Raw genomic sequence first — 18474 nt, forward strand, 5'->3', positions numbered from 1 at the left:
TGATTCTTGCTCAACAACACAGAATCACAGATTTGAAGTATTTGAAGGAAGCATGAAAGTGTGCAGCCTACCAGGCTGGGTTGTAATAACCACTCAGCGTTCAGCTTTAAATAGATACTGTCCCTCAGTAATACCCCTCAAGGTGGTTTTGTGGTGGCCCTAGAACTGCCTAGGCTTGCCCTCTGGGACAGGTGTTTCTTTAATTCAATTGATACCACCTCCAATTGTTGAAAGAAGCCAGTCTTTGTAAATGGTTTTGTTGAAACCTGAAATGCCAGGTGTCTGCAGCAAATCTGTGAACACACTTTTGTTTCCAGTTTGTTTGTTCAAGTCTGGTTGATAGCATTGGGTAATGCACTGAAAGAGTACATTTCAGACAAATGTGGCGGGTTGGTGAAACCCTCCTAAAACTCATATTGCCTGTTGAGCTCCTAAAACTTATCCTATGAAATCAGACATGGAGGTATTCGCTGTTAATGTGCCGGCAAACTGTTCTCTGTCCCCACTTCTTCTTTCCATCATGCTCCCCATTTTGCAGGTTGTTAAACTAGTATTGAAACTAGTATTTGAAATGGTACCAACAACATAACCCCTATTCAGGCATTCTGTTTCTGTGTACAGCAAATGTGTGAAGAGAGGGGAGGATGCTAGCTCCGCCCCCTCCACGTGTATTTCTGTCACCTTATACTCAGGGAGGGAAGTTTTCTGAAGAAGAGAGCCTCTTGTATCCATGGAAGCTCTCCACGTGATTAAGAACTCCGATTTTCCAGCGTTCCCATCATGTAGAGTTTCTCCATGGATATGGGAGGCTCTCCTCTTCAGAAAGTCCCCCCTCCCGATTACAGGGTGATGGAAACACACGAGGCGGTCGTGGAGCTAGAGCACTCCCTCTCAAATGTTTATTCTACACAGATACAGAACGCCTGAATAGGGCTAAAGTAATTTTCATTTCTCTGTTTCCCCTTCTGTGTGCAAAGTGCTTTACAAGCTGTTATATGTCTTACCTCCTCCTCTCATCCCTATACAGTCATTGAGAGAATGAAGGTTGGAAATACAGCTTCTCTGACACCAGCCAATGACTTCATAGGAGAGTTGGGCATATGGACACAACTCCCGGCCCGGAGCTGTACAGACACTTTCATTCTGAAAGGCAGATAAGCAAATTTGTTTCAGGATCTAAACCTGAGTCTTTGGTGAAGGGTTTTCATCCTTCGGAAAGCAGGGTAGGGGCCTTTCCCCAACCTGGATCTCTCCAGATGTGTTGGACAACAATTCTCATTGCCCCAGTCAGCATCTCCAGTCCAACACGTCTGGGGTGTAATATTATGCTGGCTGGGAATTATGGGAAATGAAGTCCAATACATCTGGAGGGCACCAACTTGGGGATGGCTGCTTTAGTTCCTGGCTCCCCCATGCAAAATTTTGGTTCCTCCTTTGAAAGGCATAAGTGTTTGAGTCAGTAGAGGGTGGTGACTCCAGTATCATTGGGGCAGTGAGTCTGCCTGAGCACCTTGGATAACTCCTGTAGAATTCTGATTGGTTCTGACTGAAACCCGGTGCAAATTCATCACCCCACTGACATCAGAACTACCAGTCTCCACTGGTTTGAGTGAATGGTCTGCACCAAAGCTTCACATTTTCTCACCACTCCTTTATTACTCAGGGAGCTTCTTTTCTTTTCTTTCTTTTCTTTTCTTTCATTTTCTTCTCTTTGTTGTTATTTTTACATAACCCAAATGATGCGCAGAGCTTTACGAAGTAGAAGAGGATAGGAACTTGCAATTGGCTCATGGAAGACAATTACAATACTTATAGCGTTTCCAAGCTTGGTGCCCTGCAGGGGTTTTGGACTACAACTCCCAGCATTCCTGACCATTGGCCATGCTGAGTGCTGCTGATGGGGGTTAAAGTCCAAAACACTTGGAGGGCACCAGTTGAGGATGGAAACTGGGGGATGCCAAAGTCTTCACAGAAAAAGTGGGCTTTGATGAGGAATTTAGAAGAAGTAGGAGGAGGTGTTATAACAGCTGTTCTGTGGCTGTGGGGGGGACTTCTGTGCATAAGGGGCAGTGAGGATGTGCTTTGCTAATTTCAGTTTCAGCAGAAGCTACGAACGTGGCTACTTCACAGTCTCATAAACAGCTTGTGCATGTATAAGAAGCATTGTTTCTAGAACAGCCAGGGGGAGAAGTGAAATGAAATGGGAACAGAGTGTTTGGATGGGCATGGTCCTTCTCAAACTCTCTTTCTGGAAGCGTGACATGTGCACAGACAGGTGATCAGTATCCACAAATCATCGTTTGTCACCCTGTTGGGTCAAAAGGTGCTTGTGCAGATTCTGAGCACAAGTGAGAAAACTCTGGACTGTGGTCGAATATGTGTTGAAAATTAGACTTACCACGCCTGTACTGATAAAATGCCATGGAATTCAGTGGGCAGTCCTGGTGGAAGTTAACTTTAAATTGTAGTCTTTGGGTACAGCCCAAGACAATTAAATATTGTTTAGCTCCATTGAAATCACTAGAACTTAAGCTCTTAATTATGGAATGAATGACACTCTTTATTTCTACAGTGTGTGTGTATGTGTGTTTACAGTTATATTTTTTTGCTCTGGGTTTATAGAGATTTTATCACTGAGCTTATGACAAAGGGGTCTGGAAATGAGTACTGTGATTCTATGGAAGAAATACGTCACACAGACCTCTTTTCTTAAGGATGACCTGCTACTATATGTGTCTCCTTGTATACTTCATTCAACATCAGAGGTCCTCCTTATCTCCTGCAAAATGAAGTGTGACAGAGAGGTCTTCTCAGTGGTGGCTTGAACTTTCCAGACAACCCTTCTGCCAATCGTCAATCCTGTATACCAGCAGTTTCCAACCAGATGTTGCTGAATTACAACTGCCATCATCCCACCCCATCCTGGCTGGGGATTAATATAATGTATTAATATCATGTATGATATTAATATATACTTAAAATCCTTTCCCCCCTCTCTTCTCCCTTTTTTTCTTTTTATTAACAGTAATGAGGCTAATAACATTGAATGATTTTTTTAAGGCCTTTGGGCTTCATGGAGTTAGGTTTATATTGTCTATTGATTTGCTAGGTGCTATTTTGTGAGTGAGTTTGCTTTAAATTCCGGTTATAGGTTTTATGTTTAATTTGGTTGCTTTTTGCTTTGCCTTTTCTTGTGTCCCTTCATGCTTTATTATTTGTGTTGGCTGCTTTGAGTTTGATATTTATACAATAAAGCAGGGCATAAATTGTTAAATGAACATGAGTTTGCTCATAGTCCAGTTCTCCACTCTCCCTCACTGTGCTGTGTTATGAACCATCTTCTCCTTTTGTAAAAACAGTAGAAAGCCAGTTTGAAGTGATGCCTGAAATCAGCCTTTCACAACCTGGTGCCCTTCAGAGGAGTTGGACAGCAACTCTTATGATCCCAAGCCAGCATGGCCAATGACCATGCTGGCAGTGGATGTTAGAAGTTGCATTCCAACTCATCTGGAGGGCACATGTTGGGGAAAGCTGCCTTAGGGCACAATCCTATGTGTGTTTAGACAAAAAAAAAAGTCCTACAATTCCCAGCATTCCCCAGCCAGCCATGGGAATGCTGGGAGTTGTAGGATTTTTTTCTGTCCAAATATACATAGGATTGTGCCCTTAAAGATTTCTGTGCTGTTAAAGAAGAGAACAGGAGTATTCATTTGGGAACACTTGACTATGAATAACTTTAAGATAACTCAGTATGTATTAACTTGAATCTTGTATATGCAACTAGGTTTTGAAAATTTGACAAGCTGCATTTCAGACTTTGCAGGATTGTGTTTAGGATAGGGTAATTTTATTGCTGTTGCTTAGTATTTTCAAATCAAGAATAATTTCATGACCGGCTCTCATCCTACGTAATCACCTTGGATAACATCTGGTTATCCACAGTGCAGACAATTGTGAAACCAGCTTTATATGGCCAGAATTAATTTGGATTTATGTTTTTTTTCTTTTTAAATAGTGCCCCACCCTTCCTCTCCCTGCAATTCAACAGCTCAAATGTTCAACAGTTATGCTGACAGGAGAATGCTGGAAATTGTAATAGTTTTTTTCCTGTCTAAACCTGCATAGGATTGTGTGCTTAGAATATTTATATGCCACTTTTCAAGAAAATGTATTCAAAGTGGTTTATATAGACTTTCTCATTTAGATCTTCCACTGCTGAACAAAGAAACAAACTTCTTCACCTTATGCTAAAGTGCCCATGCAGGTTCTAGCTGTAGCATTGTAGCCAATGCTGTTCAGATCTGTAGTTCATACTAAAATGTCAATAACGCTTTCCCATTTTTCTTCCCAGCAATCTTACTTGTAATTATAGAGTTTAATACTTAGGCCAAAGGTAACAAAATATGCTTTAGCAGGTGCCCACAACCTTTTGGGTTGGTGGCACATCTGTAATCTTGAGAGAGTGCTGTGGGCACTCTCACAAAATGGCTGCCATGGGGTGGCTTGCCCATTTATAGAATCTCTACAGTGAGGCAAGCTTGTGAGACCAAAAAAAGTATCAGGCCCAAGAATCTAAATGGAAGGTAAAAGTGGGAGCTGAGCTCCAAAAGACAAATCCACTCTTTTGAACCCAAGTAAAGATGTTGCCGGGAGACAGCACTTCACTTTGCAATGTGCTAGCCTCCCAGTTTTAAAAATAATCCTCTTAAGAAATAAAATTAAAATCAAAAGGGCAGAGAGCCTGGTACCATGTTGGGGACCCCAGCTCTATAGAGACTCCAGCTGAAGGAACCTTCCTGTAAGCTGATGTCACTAGTGTCACCAGGTGGAAAGCACCTGGTGAAATTCTAGCTATACCAGAGTGACCAGATACAAAGAGGGCAGGGCTCCAGCAGCTTTAACTGTTGGGATGAAGAGGGAATTTATTTTATTTATTTATTTCACCAAGTGCTTCATGCATACAAATGGCACCTGCTGAAATTCCCTTTTCCATACCACTGTTAAAGGTACAGGAGCCCTGTCCTCCTTTCCATATGGTCACCCTAGATGTCACCATTATCTCTGTACCTCTCCTTTTCTTCTTAGGTGTGATGTTTAGCACGGACTCTTTTGGGAATGGGCCACAAGCCCTCAAGCTTGTGTTGCATAGATTCCTGTTCACAGCTCATAAACATACTCTAAGGTTGCAGTCTTAAATACGCTTACTAGGGAATCATCCCCATTGAACAAAAAGGGACTTGCTTCTGAGTAAATATGCGCTGGCACCACTGTTAGCCATTATTTATTGGGGGCTTGTTGGTGAAAACTAGCCATCCACAGTTTCAGCTGGAAGATGGGTTATATATACACTTAATTAAATAATAATAAAAGTGAATTCCTCTCTCTGTCAGCAAATCAGAGGATGCATTTCTGCTCCCTTTTTGTTTCTCATTCTTGATGCAATGTGAGTGAAGAGGTGTGAAATTTAACCCAGTCTGTCTCTCAATATAACCAATATGAGTTAAAGTACCTAGCATTGTTGAATGGCAATTCCATCCTAGGAGGAGGAAGCGGCATTTAAGAACGTAAGAAGAGTCCTGCTAGATCAGACCAAGGGGCCATCTAGTCTAACACTTAGTTCACATAGTAGCCAACAAGCTGTTGACCATGTGCCCCCCAGCAACTGTTGCATATAGATTTACTGCCTCTGATACGGGAGGTTGCACATAGCCATCAGGACTAGTAGCCATTGATAGCCTTCTCCTCCAGTAAGGCTGTCAGCGAGTGTCGGGTTCATAAAAGTTGAAGGAAGGGAAAGTTGAAGGGCAGCATCCTGTCTCTCCCCCCCCCCCCACACCTTTGTTTTTTGATGGAGGATGCTGCCACCAGCCCCTTCATGCCATCTACCTCTCCACGAGAGGAAGCTTGGATGAGCCCGTTGAGGAAACGGCAGCATAGTTCCGTAACAGCTCCATGTTCTTTCCACTTCCTTCATAGTATATGACCTACAAAATCCAAGGCATTTTTCCAGAGTTAGAATCCCCACTGTGGCTGCTGCCAGAAACTTGCCGCTGGTCTTACAGGTGTAGTTGGATCATGGTGGCAACCACCCCCACCTATGCCAAAAATTGCCATTGCAAGTGCCTTCGATGCTAAGACACGCTGCTAGCAGGGAGCTCTTCCCTTATCTCCAATCTCTCATAAGATCAGAGATAAGAGAACTATTTCCCTTGCTAGCATTAGCAGGACAAACCTTTGGATTTCCTTTCACAGTGCTAGCAAGGGAAAGCCTTCTTCATGCTGAGAAATGAGAGATAATGGAATTGTTTCCCTTGCTAGTGGTAGCAGGGGTGAGCCTTGTCTGGGGTAGCATGGGGGGAAAGAGTGGGTGTATTTGGAGGTGGGCGGAGAGTGTTTGTGCAAATAGGAGGGATGTGAATGGGCCTGTTCAGACAACACACTAAGCCGTGGTTAGGCTGCTAACCCTTTGCAGCAAACAATTAGTGAGCATGTTTAAGCCATGGTTATGTAGCCACCATGGTTAGGAATGGTTCACATGACATGTTAAGTCATAACATTTAGCTCAAAATGCTTAACCACTGTGGCTTAGTGTTTCATCTGAACAGGGTCAATGAGTGTATGCCCAAGTTTGTGAATGAGCATGTGTTGGCCAGAGCTAGATGAGAGGGAGGGCACATTTGGGCGCCACTTCAGGCAGCAAAAATCTTTTGTTCCTCCTTCTGCCTGCAACAGCAGCTCTGTAGTGAGTTTCCGTCAGCTTCCCCCCCCTTTCTTTCTCATTGAATCCCAGTTTTATTGTTTTAGTTTTTACATTGCAACTCTGAGCATATCTACTCCAAAATAAGTCCCATGGAATCAGTGGGGCTTACTCTTAGTCTTAGGTAAGTGGGTCTAGGATGCAGTCTTACTGCAGCTTAAGAGATTCAGATGTGCACATGGATTTCATGTGTGGCAGTCCCGGTTTGGATCCAGTCGGACGAATCCAATTAGTGTGCACAAAGGAATGCACTGAAATGTGGAGTGGGGGGAGAAACTTTTTTGTGGCTCTGCATGTGCATTGGTGTTCCTCAGGACACATAATGAGTGGGACATGATTGAGTTCCTCCTTAACTTAATTTGATTGCATATCAAATGCATTAATTAAGAGTGATTAAAATTGGATTCCCCCCCCTCTCTTCTCTTTTGATGTATATTTATATGTGAAACAGTGGTTCTAATCCGGTTTAGTGACTAAGTATAAGCCTGGAAACAGTAGTATGCTGTGTTGGTTAATTAATCTAGAGCGCAAGGGTGTAATCTTGTGGGTGGCTAGGAAAGTCTGCTTTTGTTTTTGAAGAGGGAGGGATGCCATTTTCTTTCAAGCTGCCAAGAAATGGTTACGTTACTTATTCATTTAGAACTTTAGCATTCTGTTATATCTTTGACCCAGCAGTGAGTCAGGAATGCCGCATTCCCAGATACTTGGAAATGGACTTTCTATGATGTGCAGTGTTTTAATTGGAGCGACAAGGAAATGGATAACATTTGGCCGGATATATAACATCTCTCCCCTACCCCCAAGTACAAAACATCTGCTTGATGAAGCTGTAAGGGAGTAGATGCTCCCTAATATTGAAGCGTGGCATTCGCGTTGGATTTTAATGCCAAATGAAGGTTGGATACTTTATTCCTGCTATGCTGAGTTTCTTTGTTTGGTGTCCCAGTTTGATTACCTGATTGCTATCCTGCAGAGGAATTTGCCCAAACAAAGAAGCTCTCATTGAACTAGTGGATTAATAACGCTTGCATTGTTTTCCTTAGCATTCCAGTGTTTCAATGTATTCCCTATTCGGTGATATCTCCTGCACCTTTGTGCAGAAGAGATAATTTCAGCAGGTGGAACTTGCATGACAAACTGCACCTCCTATTAAAGGTGCAGGAGCCCTGCCGTCTTTTGACTCTGGCCACCCTAGTGCAGCTGTTTTTAAACTGGTGCCCTCCATATCTGCTAGATTGCAGCTGGCCAGGCTAACTGGGAATGATGGACGTTTCAGTCCAACATATCTGGAGGACACCAGGTTGGGGAGGACTACCTAGATTATCTCTTGATACTGCACTGCTTTTTTAACAAGTTGATGCTTAGTCTTGCTGGGAGGTGATGACTCTACTGAGACTGAAAACTAGCGCGAAAGGGGACGGACAGTAGCTCAGTGGTTAAGCAAACACTTTGCATGCAGAAAGTCTCAAGTATCTCCAGGTAAAAAGATCAGGTAGCAGATGATGATAAGGGCTTTTGACTGATAGTGGCGCTCCAGGATCTTGGACAGAGCAGACTGTTCTGGGCTAGATGGACACAGAGCAGTATCCAGTGCTATTCGTACACAGAGTAGACCCATTGAAGTGAATGGGCCTAGTCTGGGGAGAACTACCATAGGATACTGCCCATAGTTTGACCTGGTATAAGGTGGCTTCCTTTGTTCCTATGATCTGATCATTCAGTTCTAATGTCTGATTAGTACACTCAACCATCGTAATGTTCTTGTGTGGGTGTCACTGCTAGTTGACATGTAGCCTATTTTGTGGGTTAATGAAGGATTATTTAAGGTAGGAGAATGTAGGCCATTTCAGGGATTGGTTCTAGAATTCTCTTACTTGCCGAATGCACAGATTATATAGGAAGTTGCCTAACACTGAGCCAGACCGTTGGTCTGTCTAGCCCAGTTTTGTTGACTGTCAGCGCCTTTCCAGAGTTTCAGACTAGGGTCTTTCTCAGTTCTATTTCAGGATGCCAGGGACCTTCTCCAAGCAAAACATGTGCTCCACCACTGCACTTACAGCCCTTCTCTGGCATTTGCAAGATATCTGTGTGATATCTTGTAGGAATTTAATCATGCTTCCTAACCTACCTACCTTTTCTAGAAAATCTTAGCTAATCGTTTATGAATCAATGACAGGTGAAATGCGATGGCAGTTCTCAATGATTGACATCCATGTAGTTGCATCTCAGATGGGGTTGCCATCTATGACTCATCTCCTCCCCAAGCTCCTGGTGCATTTAACAGCTGAGTGATGGACAGGTCAGGTGAAAAAAAAATCCTAATCACAGCTTCCATAGAAGAAGGGAGATGTTGCTCAATGGCAGCCTTCCTGAACCTGGTGCCATCCAGATGTTTTAGCTACAACTCCCAGCATTCCTGACCATTGGCCGTGATGGCTGTGACTGATGGGAGCTGAAGCTCAAAACATCTGGAGGGCACCAAGTTGGGAAAGACAGCTCTGTGGTTACTTGTGTCTTACATTCACTGGTTTTCTTATGGGAAAGGCCACATCTCACATGGAATGCGCCTCAATTAATTGGAGTGATAGTTCCTTTCATCCTCAGAACCTGAGATATGCTATAACATTAAAAAAAAATTATAAATGGTTTTTAAATAGATAACGTTGTTTTTATATTGTTGTCTATATGTTTCTGATGGTTTTTTAAATTTTATATACTTTTTTTAATGTTCACTGTTTTTAACCGTTGTAAACCGCCCAGAGAGCTTCGGCTGTGGGGCGGTATATAAATGAAATAAATAAATAAATAAATAAATAAAATCCTCCTAAATATCTATTAATGCATTACATGCAGCATAGGAATTAGAATCCCCCTCCCCCGCCTCCAGCAACTCCTTAACCTTGGCAATTAAAGACCTGGACAAAAAACTTGTATTCATAGCAATGCTACATAGAATCTGTGTCTGCATTTTTCATGGGGGTAGTGTAATCACATGACCAGGGACAATCATATGATGGTAAGGAGGTCTAAGTGTCCTTAACTTTTGGTATTGGTAGCAAGCTCATACCATTGTGGCAGGCTTGATGAAGTAATTAAGCTTAGTTATTTATGAGCTTTAGCATTCAGATGTAAAGTGCCTTTCAGTCCCCTTCATATCCATTACCCAGACTGTCCATGACATCAAAGCATTCAATCCAATGATAGCCACAGGGGTTGCAACAACAACAATTGAGAGTAGTGGAGGTTAGGTTAGAGGTGGTGGAGGAGGAAGGTACAAGGGTGATTAAAGTTGGAGGATGGAGAAAGGTGTGCAGGGTTACTAGTGGAGGTTCATTGATGCTACTCATTGGTGCTACTGTTCAGACAACACACTAAACCATGGTTAGGGCGATAAACTTTTTGCAGCAAATGGATAGTAAGCATGTTTAAATTGTGGTTATGTAGCCAACATGGTAACGAATGGTTTACATGACACTCTAAGTCATGGTTCACATGACATGCTAAGCCATAATGTTTAGCTCAAAATGCTTAACCACTGTAGCTTGGCGTGTTGTCTGAACAGGGTCTGTGTAATCAAAGATGGGCCTAATGAGACATCCTAAAAGTCACATTCCAGTGCTATCCTATTCAGTTTTACTCAGAAGTAAGCCATATTACATTCAGAGCAACTGACTTCCATAGAAATGTGTATAGGATTGCAGCCTTAGTGAAGAACAAAAATAATCTAGAGTGGGATTGTTTGAAAATCATGTCCTTTCCTGTTCTCATTATTTTTCTGTCCTCTCTTCCTTTCATTTTATAGTGTTTATAATGGTGGATGAGGAGGGCATGGGATGTGGGAGTATATTTTTCAGCATTTTATTTAAGCAACAATAAGCCAGAGAATGGAGGTGCTGGGTTTTGGTTGGTTTTGTGTTTTTTAAAGGAGGAAAATACAAATACGATTACAATGGCTTTCTTTCTTATTTAGGGTTGGATGATTGCCTGCAGCAGTATGTCCCGAAATTTGAACGAGAGAAGATAAATGGTGCCCAGCTGTTACAGATTTCCCACCAGGATCTTGAAGAGTTGGGTCTCACCCGAATTGGACATCAAGAGCTTGTCTTAGAGGCCGTGGATCTCCTCTGTGCACTGGTCAGTTGAGAGAATGGATTGTAGGCATGATGTGGAAACCCTCCCTCATTTTTCTCACCTTGACAAATAGAATGATTTCTTAGAAGGGAATTGCTCTATCCCTGGGCTCCTTCAGCAGATTTTATCTAGGCAAAGTGGAGTAATAATGCAGGACACTGACCCGGTTGCAAATCTGTTTAACCAGAAGGGAAATGAAGTTGATTCATAAGACAGCGTGCAGTTGTGCCAGGGGCAAATGTTCAAGAGGGATGCTAATTTGAAGCCATGCTGCTGCTCTTCTTACTGATAACATTGAAGAGAAGTGGAGCTTTTAGTGGCTTCCTGAAGTGAAATTCCTGAATGTGGTTATAAGATGGATTGGGGTTAAGTTGAATTATGAAAAGGCCGAAGTGGTGAAAATGAGCAAAATAATATTTAGTAATAATTTGGTCCTTTATGGGGTCATTCAACCCCCAGCCCCAAATTGAAGGGCAAACTTTGGAAGCTCAGGGTGCTTCTGAATCCTGTGCTTCTATTAGCTTCTCTAGCATTGGCAGCGTCTAGGACCATCTTGCATTGGTGTAGCTGTCTGTAGCCTTTTGTCCCAGACAAGTTTGAGCCTACATCATCTCTGCTTTGGCAACCTTCTGTTTTAATCTGTTGTCAGACACTTTATATGAGCTGCCTGTATAGACAGTTTGAAAGCCGCAGTTAGCACAGACTGCTGGGACTCAATTTTGTATGGGGCGGGGACCAGAGTGGGGGTTGGAATGCAAGCAGTGCATTATCCTGGTCTTGGCTCATCTGTGCTGGTATGCTTCCACACTCAAGTCAAAGAGCTAGCAATGAGCTTTTGAAGCCTTACGCTATTAAGAGCGCTATACTTTAGGGACTGCCTCCTTCCCCTACCCTTGGATTTGCGGTGGTGGCCCTGTTCCATGTGCCGTCTTCTGCAAAGGTGAGAACAGTGAGGACAGAGGCTGGGCCTTCTCTGTAGTGGCACCAACATGCTGTAACTCCCTCCCTAGTTGGCCTGCTTTGATGATGAGTTTTCTTCTAAAGACCTGCTTATTTTCCCCAGAAACCTTTTCCTACCAGCTGATCTGTGTTTTCAAAAACTTTGCAGTGTGTGTGACAATGTATCTGGCTGTTATATTGCTGTTCTGTTGACAATGTGCCAAGGGGAAGGGTGTTTGATAGGGTCTGTTAATTTTTGTAAGCTGCTTCAGGTGCTGTGCGAGCAGTACAGAATGTGGCATAGCAATATTTCAGTAACCAACAGCACACACACACAAAAGAGAACCACTGGAGTGAGTGACTGCTAATAATGGTTCACATGCTGATTGAGTTGGTCTGTGCTGTGTATGGTATAGGCTTATGAGCAGGGATGAGTGTACTCTGCCTTGAAAAAGAATCTTCACCATGGAAACCCAAAATCAGAGCCCAGAAAAGGAGTATTTTATGACCCATCTCAACATTGAAAACTAAACAACCTTCCTTATTTTTCATCATTCTGTTGATTGTGAGAAGCAAGGAATGACAGAGAGGCTTATGGGATGAAGTTCAATGGTGGCTTTGTCTTGGTGGAAAGTTGGGGCAACCAATTTTTCATGAATCCCCATACCTACTGCCCCCTCAACAGCATATTGTTGTGAACCGCCCAGAGAGCTTCGGCTATTGGCGGTATAGAAATGTAATAAATAAATAAATAAATAAATAAATAAATAAATAAATAAATAAATATCACATTCCAGAGGGTCCCCGAATTCTCAGGAGCAGCTTTTTGGAGAGGGGGGGGGAGGAAGGGCTTAAGATGGTGAAGGGGGAAGAGCCAAAACTCAATGCCCTGACTTGTGTGACTAGAAACACTTCCCACTAAGGCAAACTCACCATTGGATACAAGCCTGAAGCTGTAGACCTTGAAGATTAGAAATCCTCTTAGCCCCTTTTCTGGGATCCAAGATTGGATAAACAATTTAAAGTCCATTGTTGTTGTCATGAGGACCAGAAAGTTGAGTTTATGGCTGCAACTGGTGATGTCCAAGAGGAGAATATTGAGGAGATTCTTAACTCCACCCCACCTTCTTACTTGTATAGAGGAGGCCTCATTTGAGAACACTGTTTCAAAAGATGATGTAAGTTGCAGGAGGACAGACTGTGGCATTGGCAGTGGGACTTGGTAGCCTGCCTGGACGCCTACCTGGACAGGAGCAGGAAGGACCTGTGGATCTGGGCACGGCAGAGAATTAGGCCTGTGCCTGTTCCCTCTCTCAAGAGACTAAGGCAGGATCTACACTACTGCTTTAAAACAGTTTATAACAGTAGTGACAACTGTTGGAGCCCAGGACTCATTCCATAGACAGTTTTCAAAATGTCATATTCTACTTGGTGTAGATCTGGGCTAGGAGTACACCATCCCAAGATACAGAGTAGCTTTACAGGAGTTGCGTGTTAACAGTGGCACCATCTCTCAACTTTTAGAGTTGACTTGTTGCAACCTTGCCAAAAAGATCGTCTGTCTTAAATTCTATATTTTCAAGGTCCTTGGAGAATGGAAAGTAAAGTAGTTTTAAAAACAAAAAGTATATCTTTGAGGTTGAGGAGTGTTTAGGTGGGGAAGGTGAATTTGGGTATTCAGAAGAGCAGTTTCCCTCTCCCTAATCCTAACAGGTTTAGCAGCCATGTAGCTCTTATGACAGAGCAACATAATTGAAAAGCAAATCTTTCACAACAGAGGTGGCTCCCTCTTTTTTCTGTATGCAGAATGGTACTGCAGGTTGTTCCTTAATCCTCTGCACCTCTTTCGTTAATTCCTCTTGCATTGGAGGTATTGTGTTGGCTACCGTTTACTTTATGATAGGGATACACTTGAGCTAAGTTCGTGTTCACGTTTTATGACCCAGTGCCAAAAACATATACAGTTTCATCATTGAGAATGGTGGGAAAGAATTTCCCTGTTACTCTTTTGCCCTTACTCGGCTACATTCCGTTCATTATGTAGCACTTCTTGTATCTGAGTGTATTCTTCTTAAAATGGGCAGAGCCTTTGACTCCTGGTATAAAATGTGCCCTTCTTTTAGAACGGTGGAACAGGGGGAAAAGAAAAATCGTGCTTGATAAAGTGAGGAGGGAGTAATTGAGATGACCCGTAACAAATATCTTGTATTTGAAAACAATTGTCTAAACACATCCCAATCTCTGGGATTATACAGTTGCAAACATCAACAGTTTTGAAAAGGGTGCAAAGAACGTCTGTTTTAACTAAGCAACTGTGAATGCAATCTTCCGTGCTAGGGTTATAGTATCATGGAAGCAGAATGCATCTGGTAAAATGGTGAGATTACTGGATACTCTTTTGCTTGAAATAATGGATACAGCAGTCACCTAAAGGCAATCTTCTGTTCTACTTTTTTTTTTTTAATGGAGAGAGCTGGATGCCTGCCAGAACACAAATCTGTGTTCTATCTTCTTCAATTTCCTTCTCATTTCCTTCATAAATGCAAGTTTTGACCTTGGAAACAAATCTTTCTCAGCATAAGGCAGACTGTTACTATGGTTTAGCCAAAATGTCATCCAGCCCTCTGTTGGAGGTAGGGTGCAGGAAAGAAATCTGTAAGCCACCTTGGGAGAGCTTCTGCCCTGAAAGGCGGCCAAGAAACATTTTAAATAAAACAAATCAAGTCTTGCCCTCTGTCCTTCACTGACAACTTAATGCTCCTTTTTGGACTTGTTAGAAAGGGTGAAGGCATATAATGGTTGGATTCCAATGTAACACTAAACAATAGTCCAATAGTTTCACTTGATAAACCATGGTTTATAAACTACGAACCATAAACTATAGTCTGAATTTGCTTGTTCCTCACTAGTCATAGTTAAGATTAATCATCGTTTCTCCAAGTTTGGACAACATGGGAAACGACAGCTAACTACATGTGGTGAGGTCTCAGCTGTAGATGCTCTTGAATGAAAGTGATTATTTGGACCCATTCCAGGTTTTGGGGAAAAATCAGTCTGATGTCTGACTTTCTTTGGTAGAGGGACAGAGGGAGTGCGACCCTCTTACTTCTTGATCTCTCAGCGGCTTTTGATATCGTTGATGAGTTGGGAGTTGGAGGCACTGTTCTATAGTCGTTTGACTTGTATTTGCGGGGTCAGTTCCAGAGAATAGCATTGGGTGATTGCACCTCAGCCCTATGGCAGCTTAACTGTGGGGTACCAAAGGGCACTGCCCTGTCCCCAATGTTATTTAATATCTATATGAAGTGGTTGGGAGTGGTCAACAGGGGATTTGGGGCAGGGTGTCACCAGGATGCTGACAACACCTAACTCTGCTTCGCTGTGACATCTGAATCAGGAGAGGCCATGCATGCTCTGAAATGGTGCCTAGATACAGTTATGGCTTGTTCCCAGTTCCAGGAATTGGGGTGTTTGCCTGTTCCAGATGAGGTTTCACTCTCTCTGAAGGAGTAGGTCCATAGTTTGGGGGATGCTCCTGGATCCGTCTTTGTCACTTGAGTCCCAGATGGCCTCGATGGCTCGGAACGCCCATTACCAACTTTGGTTGGTACGCCAACTATGCCCGTTCCTGCATAGGGAGAGTCTAGCCATGGTGATTCATGTAGTGGTAACTTCATGATTAGACTACCACAATGTGCTCTATGTGGGGGCTACCCTTGTTCTTGGTTCAGAAGCTGTAGCTAGTGCAGATTGCAGCAGCTGGGGTGTTCCCTGGGACCTCTAGCGATGCTCACATAACACCTGTGTTAAAAGAACTGTACAGGCTGCCTGTTAGCTACTGAGCCATGTACAAGGTGATGTTATCATATAAAGCCTTAAACAATCTGGGACTGGGATATCTAGCAGACTATCTTCCCTTGTATACACTGAGGCGACATTTAAGATCATCAGAGGAGGCCTGGATAGTCATTCCAAAATTAGCGGAATGTCGCCATGAAGAATTCTGACGATGGGCCTTCTCTGTAGTGGGACCCACCCTCTGAAAAACCCCTCCCTCATGCATTTTGGGAGTCAGAAAATGTGACATCATTTATATGCCTCCTAAAAACACCCAGGCTTTCCCTGGGGTATAAAAAAGTTAATCATGCTCCATTTTTCTTCTCCTTGAATTGTTTTTAATGATGTTTCAATGTTGTGCTTTTAATGTTGTGCTTTTAATATTGTATTTAAATGTATTTCATTATTGTAAACCACTGGGGGATTTTATTATATTCAGCGATATACAAATGTCACAGATAAAAATGAATAAATAAATAATTAACATAGAAGTGAACTCCTCACAACCATGCCAGAAGAATAAGGGGGAGTATGGAAGCTTGAGGAGAAGCTAGACTTATTTTTGTAATTTTAACCAATGCCTTAGAATTGTATCTGAACCAGCCCAGTGTTTATTACAATTTTATACCCTTTTTTTCATTCAGCTGTCAAGATTAAAGGTGTAAATAATTAGACCAAAGCAAAAGTTATGAAAGATGAGCTGTGCAAAACAGCCTCCATATAAAAACAGGGTAAAACCAAGCTCTAAAAAGCCTGGGCAAATACAAATGTCTTACAGTGAGGATAAAAAGACATTGTGCTTAGTGCCAATGGCTCTGATGTCAGTAGGGGTGTGTGTGAATCTGCTCCAGTTTTCAGTCAGAACTCTAAAGGAGTTGTCCAAGGAGAACCTTGGATAGCTCCTTTAGATGTCTGACCGGTTCTGACTGAAACCCAGAGCAGATTCACCACTCGTTTGTGTGGGTAGAAGCTAGGACCACATTAACCCTCCATCCTTGATTCCATTTTCAAAGTGTCACTCCAGAAAACGTAAAAGAATTGGAGTTGTACCTGTCTAATCCCTATTTACACATGAACTTCCCTGATATCCCTAGGGACTGAGAGAGAGAGAGAGAGAGAATGAATGTCACTGACAGACCACTGTAAAGACCAGTTCAAGAAAAATAGCTAAGTAAATAATAATAATTCTATTGTGTAGCTCTTCATTCGTTATTTTTAACATCTGCTACTCCAATGCTACAGCTTAAGACATGGGGACAGAATTAACTTTGCTCTCTCCTGTTTGTGATTCACATTGTGGGATCTACTGGGTTACTTTTCTTTAGTGTTATGTATATATAAACTATAATAAGCTTTTAGGAAACCTTGTTGAAGGCAACTCAGTCCACAGCGGCTCAGATTAATGATTAGCAAGACAGGAATGTTTGACCTTAGCGTGTTCCCAGTGATGTGTGTGTTTGTTTCTGTTCTCTGTGTGGCAAAAAGGTGTGTGGAACTGAAAAGGGGCTTCTGAGATGCCCTGTACAATTGCTGGGCAAATATGTAAAAAAGAAAGAAGAACCATCCAACCGTTTTTGAAAAAATCTTTGTTTTAACATTATTTAGCTGGGTGGCTGTCGATGATTCACTGATCCGATTTCGCTTCCCATTTTGCTCCATCTCAGGTTTCCTTATTTGTGAGCTGGGCACAAGAATGTTTATGCCAAAGAGGATAAATTATTTAAAGTGATTCAGGGCATGTTGGTTTAAGAAACCCAATCACTATAGAAATAGATTTCTAAGATTGTGTGGTACTCTCTCACCCTTTCAATGAAAAGCCAAATCTCTGTGGAGATGATGGCACTGCAGACCCTTCTGTGCATTATATTCCTTTTGACTTATTTGCCTTTCTTCGAAAATTAAAAAGAAAGGAGTGGCCTGAAAGTTTGGCTTTCATGTGTGCTTCTTGGCTGCCATTGCTCAGAACTGAGCCAAATTTCCACAGGCATGGCCGTGCTGGCAGGGAATGATGGGCTATACAGTCCAACACATCTGGAGGGCACCAGGTTGGGGAAGTTATTTTAGATGCTCGGTCCTTGAGCAGTTATGCTCATGTCAACTTAACCTTTGCTTGCCTGCTGGGACATGCCTAAGTCCCTGAAAGTACTGGGACTGCATATTTGTATACCTGACTGGTGAACCCTCTCTCTGGCATGCTCCGTATGGAGATGAAAATATGTTCAGCAGAGAGCCTACTCGGTGCATTTTAGATGTTCTTGATACACATATTGACCATGACCCCAAGGAAGATGTGCTATAAGCATCTCTGTTAGCAACACATGGAAGGGCTTGGCCACTAGCCAGATTTGGACAGTGTGACAGGTGAAGCAGCATGACACAAAAGCACATCTCATGGAGATGGAAAAACTCAGATGGAAGATCATCGCTGGAATAACTTCTCAGGCTTGTTTATAAATACATTTGAAATGTGGTAGTTTTATGCTATTGCCTGATCCAAAGGCTTTCTTTGTTCATTAAATCTCTTCGTGTAGGAACTGTGTTTATATATTAAAACAACAACTGCTTACCAGACGATAGGGTTTTAGGGACTTGAAAGCAGAATTGTAAGTTTATCATTGGCTTCTGGTACACGGCATTTACTTTGTGTGCTTGTGTCTAGCCATTCAAAAGTGGTAGTCAATACAGTTTGGCAAGTTGCCATAGCTTGCAAAATGGTGGAAAAACAGAATCTAGGCTTAAAATTATAACTGCCACTTTTGCAATAGTTGTGTGTATGGTATGGCTTTATGTGTACAAGAAGACATGACCCT

The 18474-nt window shown here is 42.4% G+C and overlaps 1 protein-coding gene across 1 annotated transcript in view; it reads left to right on the forward strand.

Annotated features, from left to right (window-relative positions):
- CNKSR3 (CNKSR family member 3) overlaps positions 1 to 18474 on the forward strand; it is a 77022-nt gene that overhangs the window by 24245 nt on the left and 34303 nt on the right. Inside the window, exon 2 of the mRNA XM_063124522.1 lies at positions 10728 to 10891. Coding sequence (XP_062980592.1) covers positions 10728 to 10891 — 164 coding nt within the window. The remainder of the gene's footprint in view (positions 1 to 10727; positions 10892 to 18474) is intronic.

The sequence above is a fragment of the Elgaria multicarinata genome, chromosome 4 (assembly GCF_023053635.1).
Source record: "Elgaria multicarinata webbii isolate HBS135686 ecotype San Diego chromosome 4, rElgMul1.1.pri, whole genome shotgun sequence".
Lineage (NCBI taxonomy): Eukaryota > Metazoa > Chordata > Lepidosauria > Squamata > Anguidae > Elgaria > Elgaria multicarinata.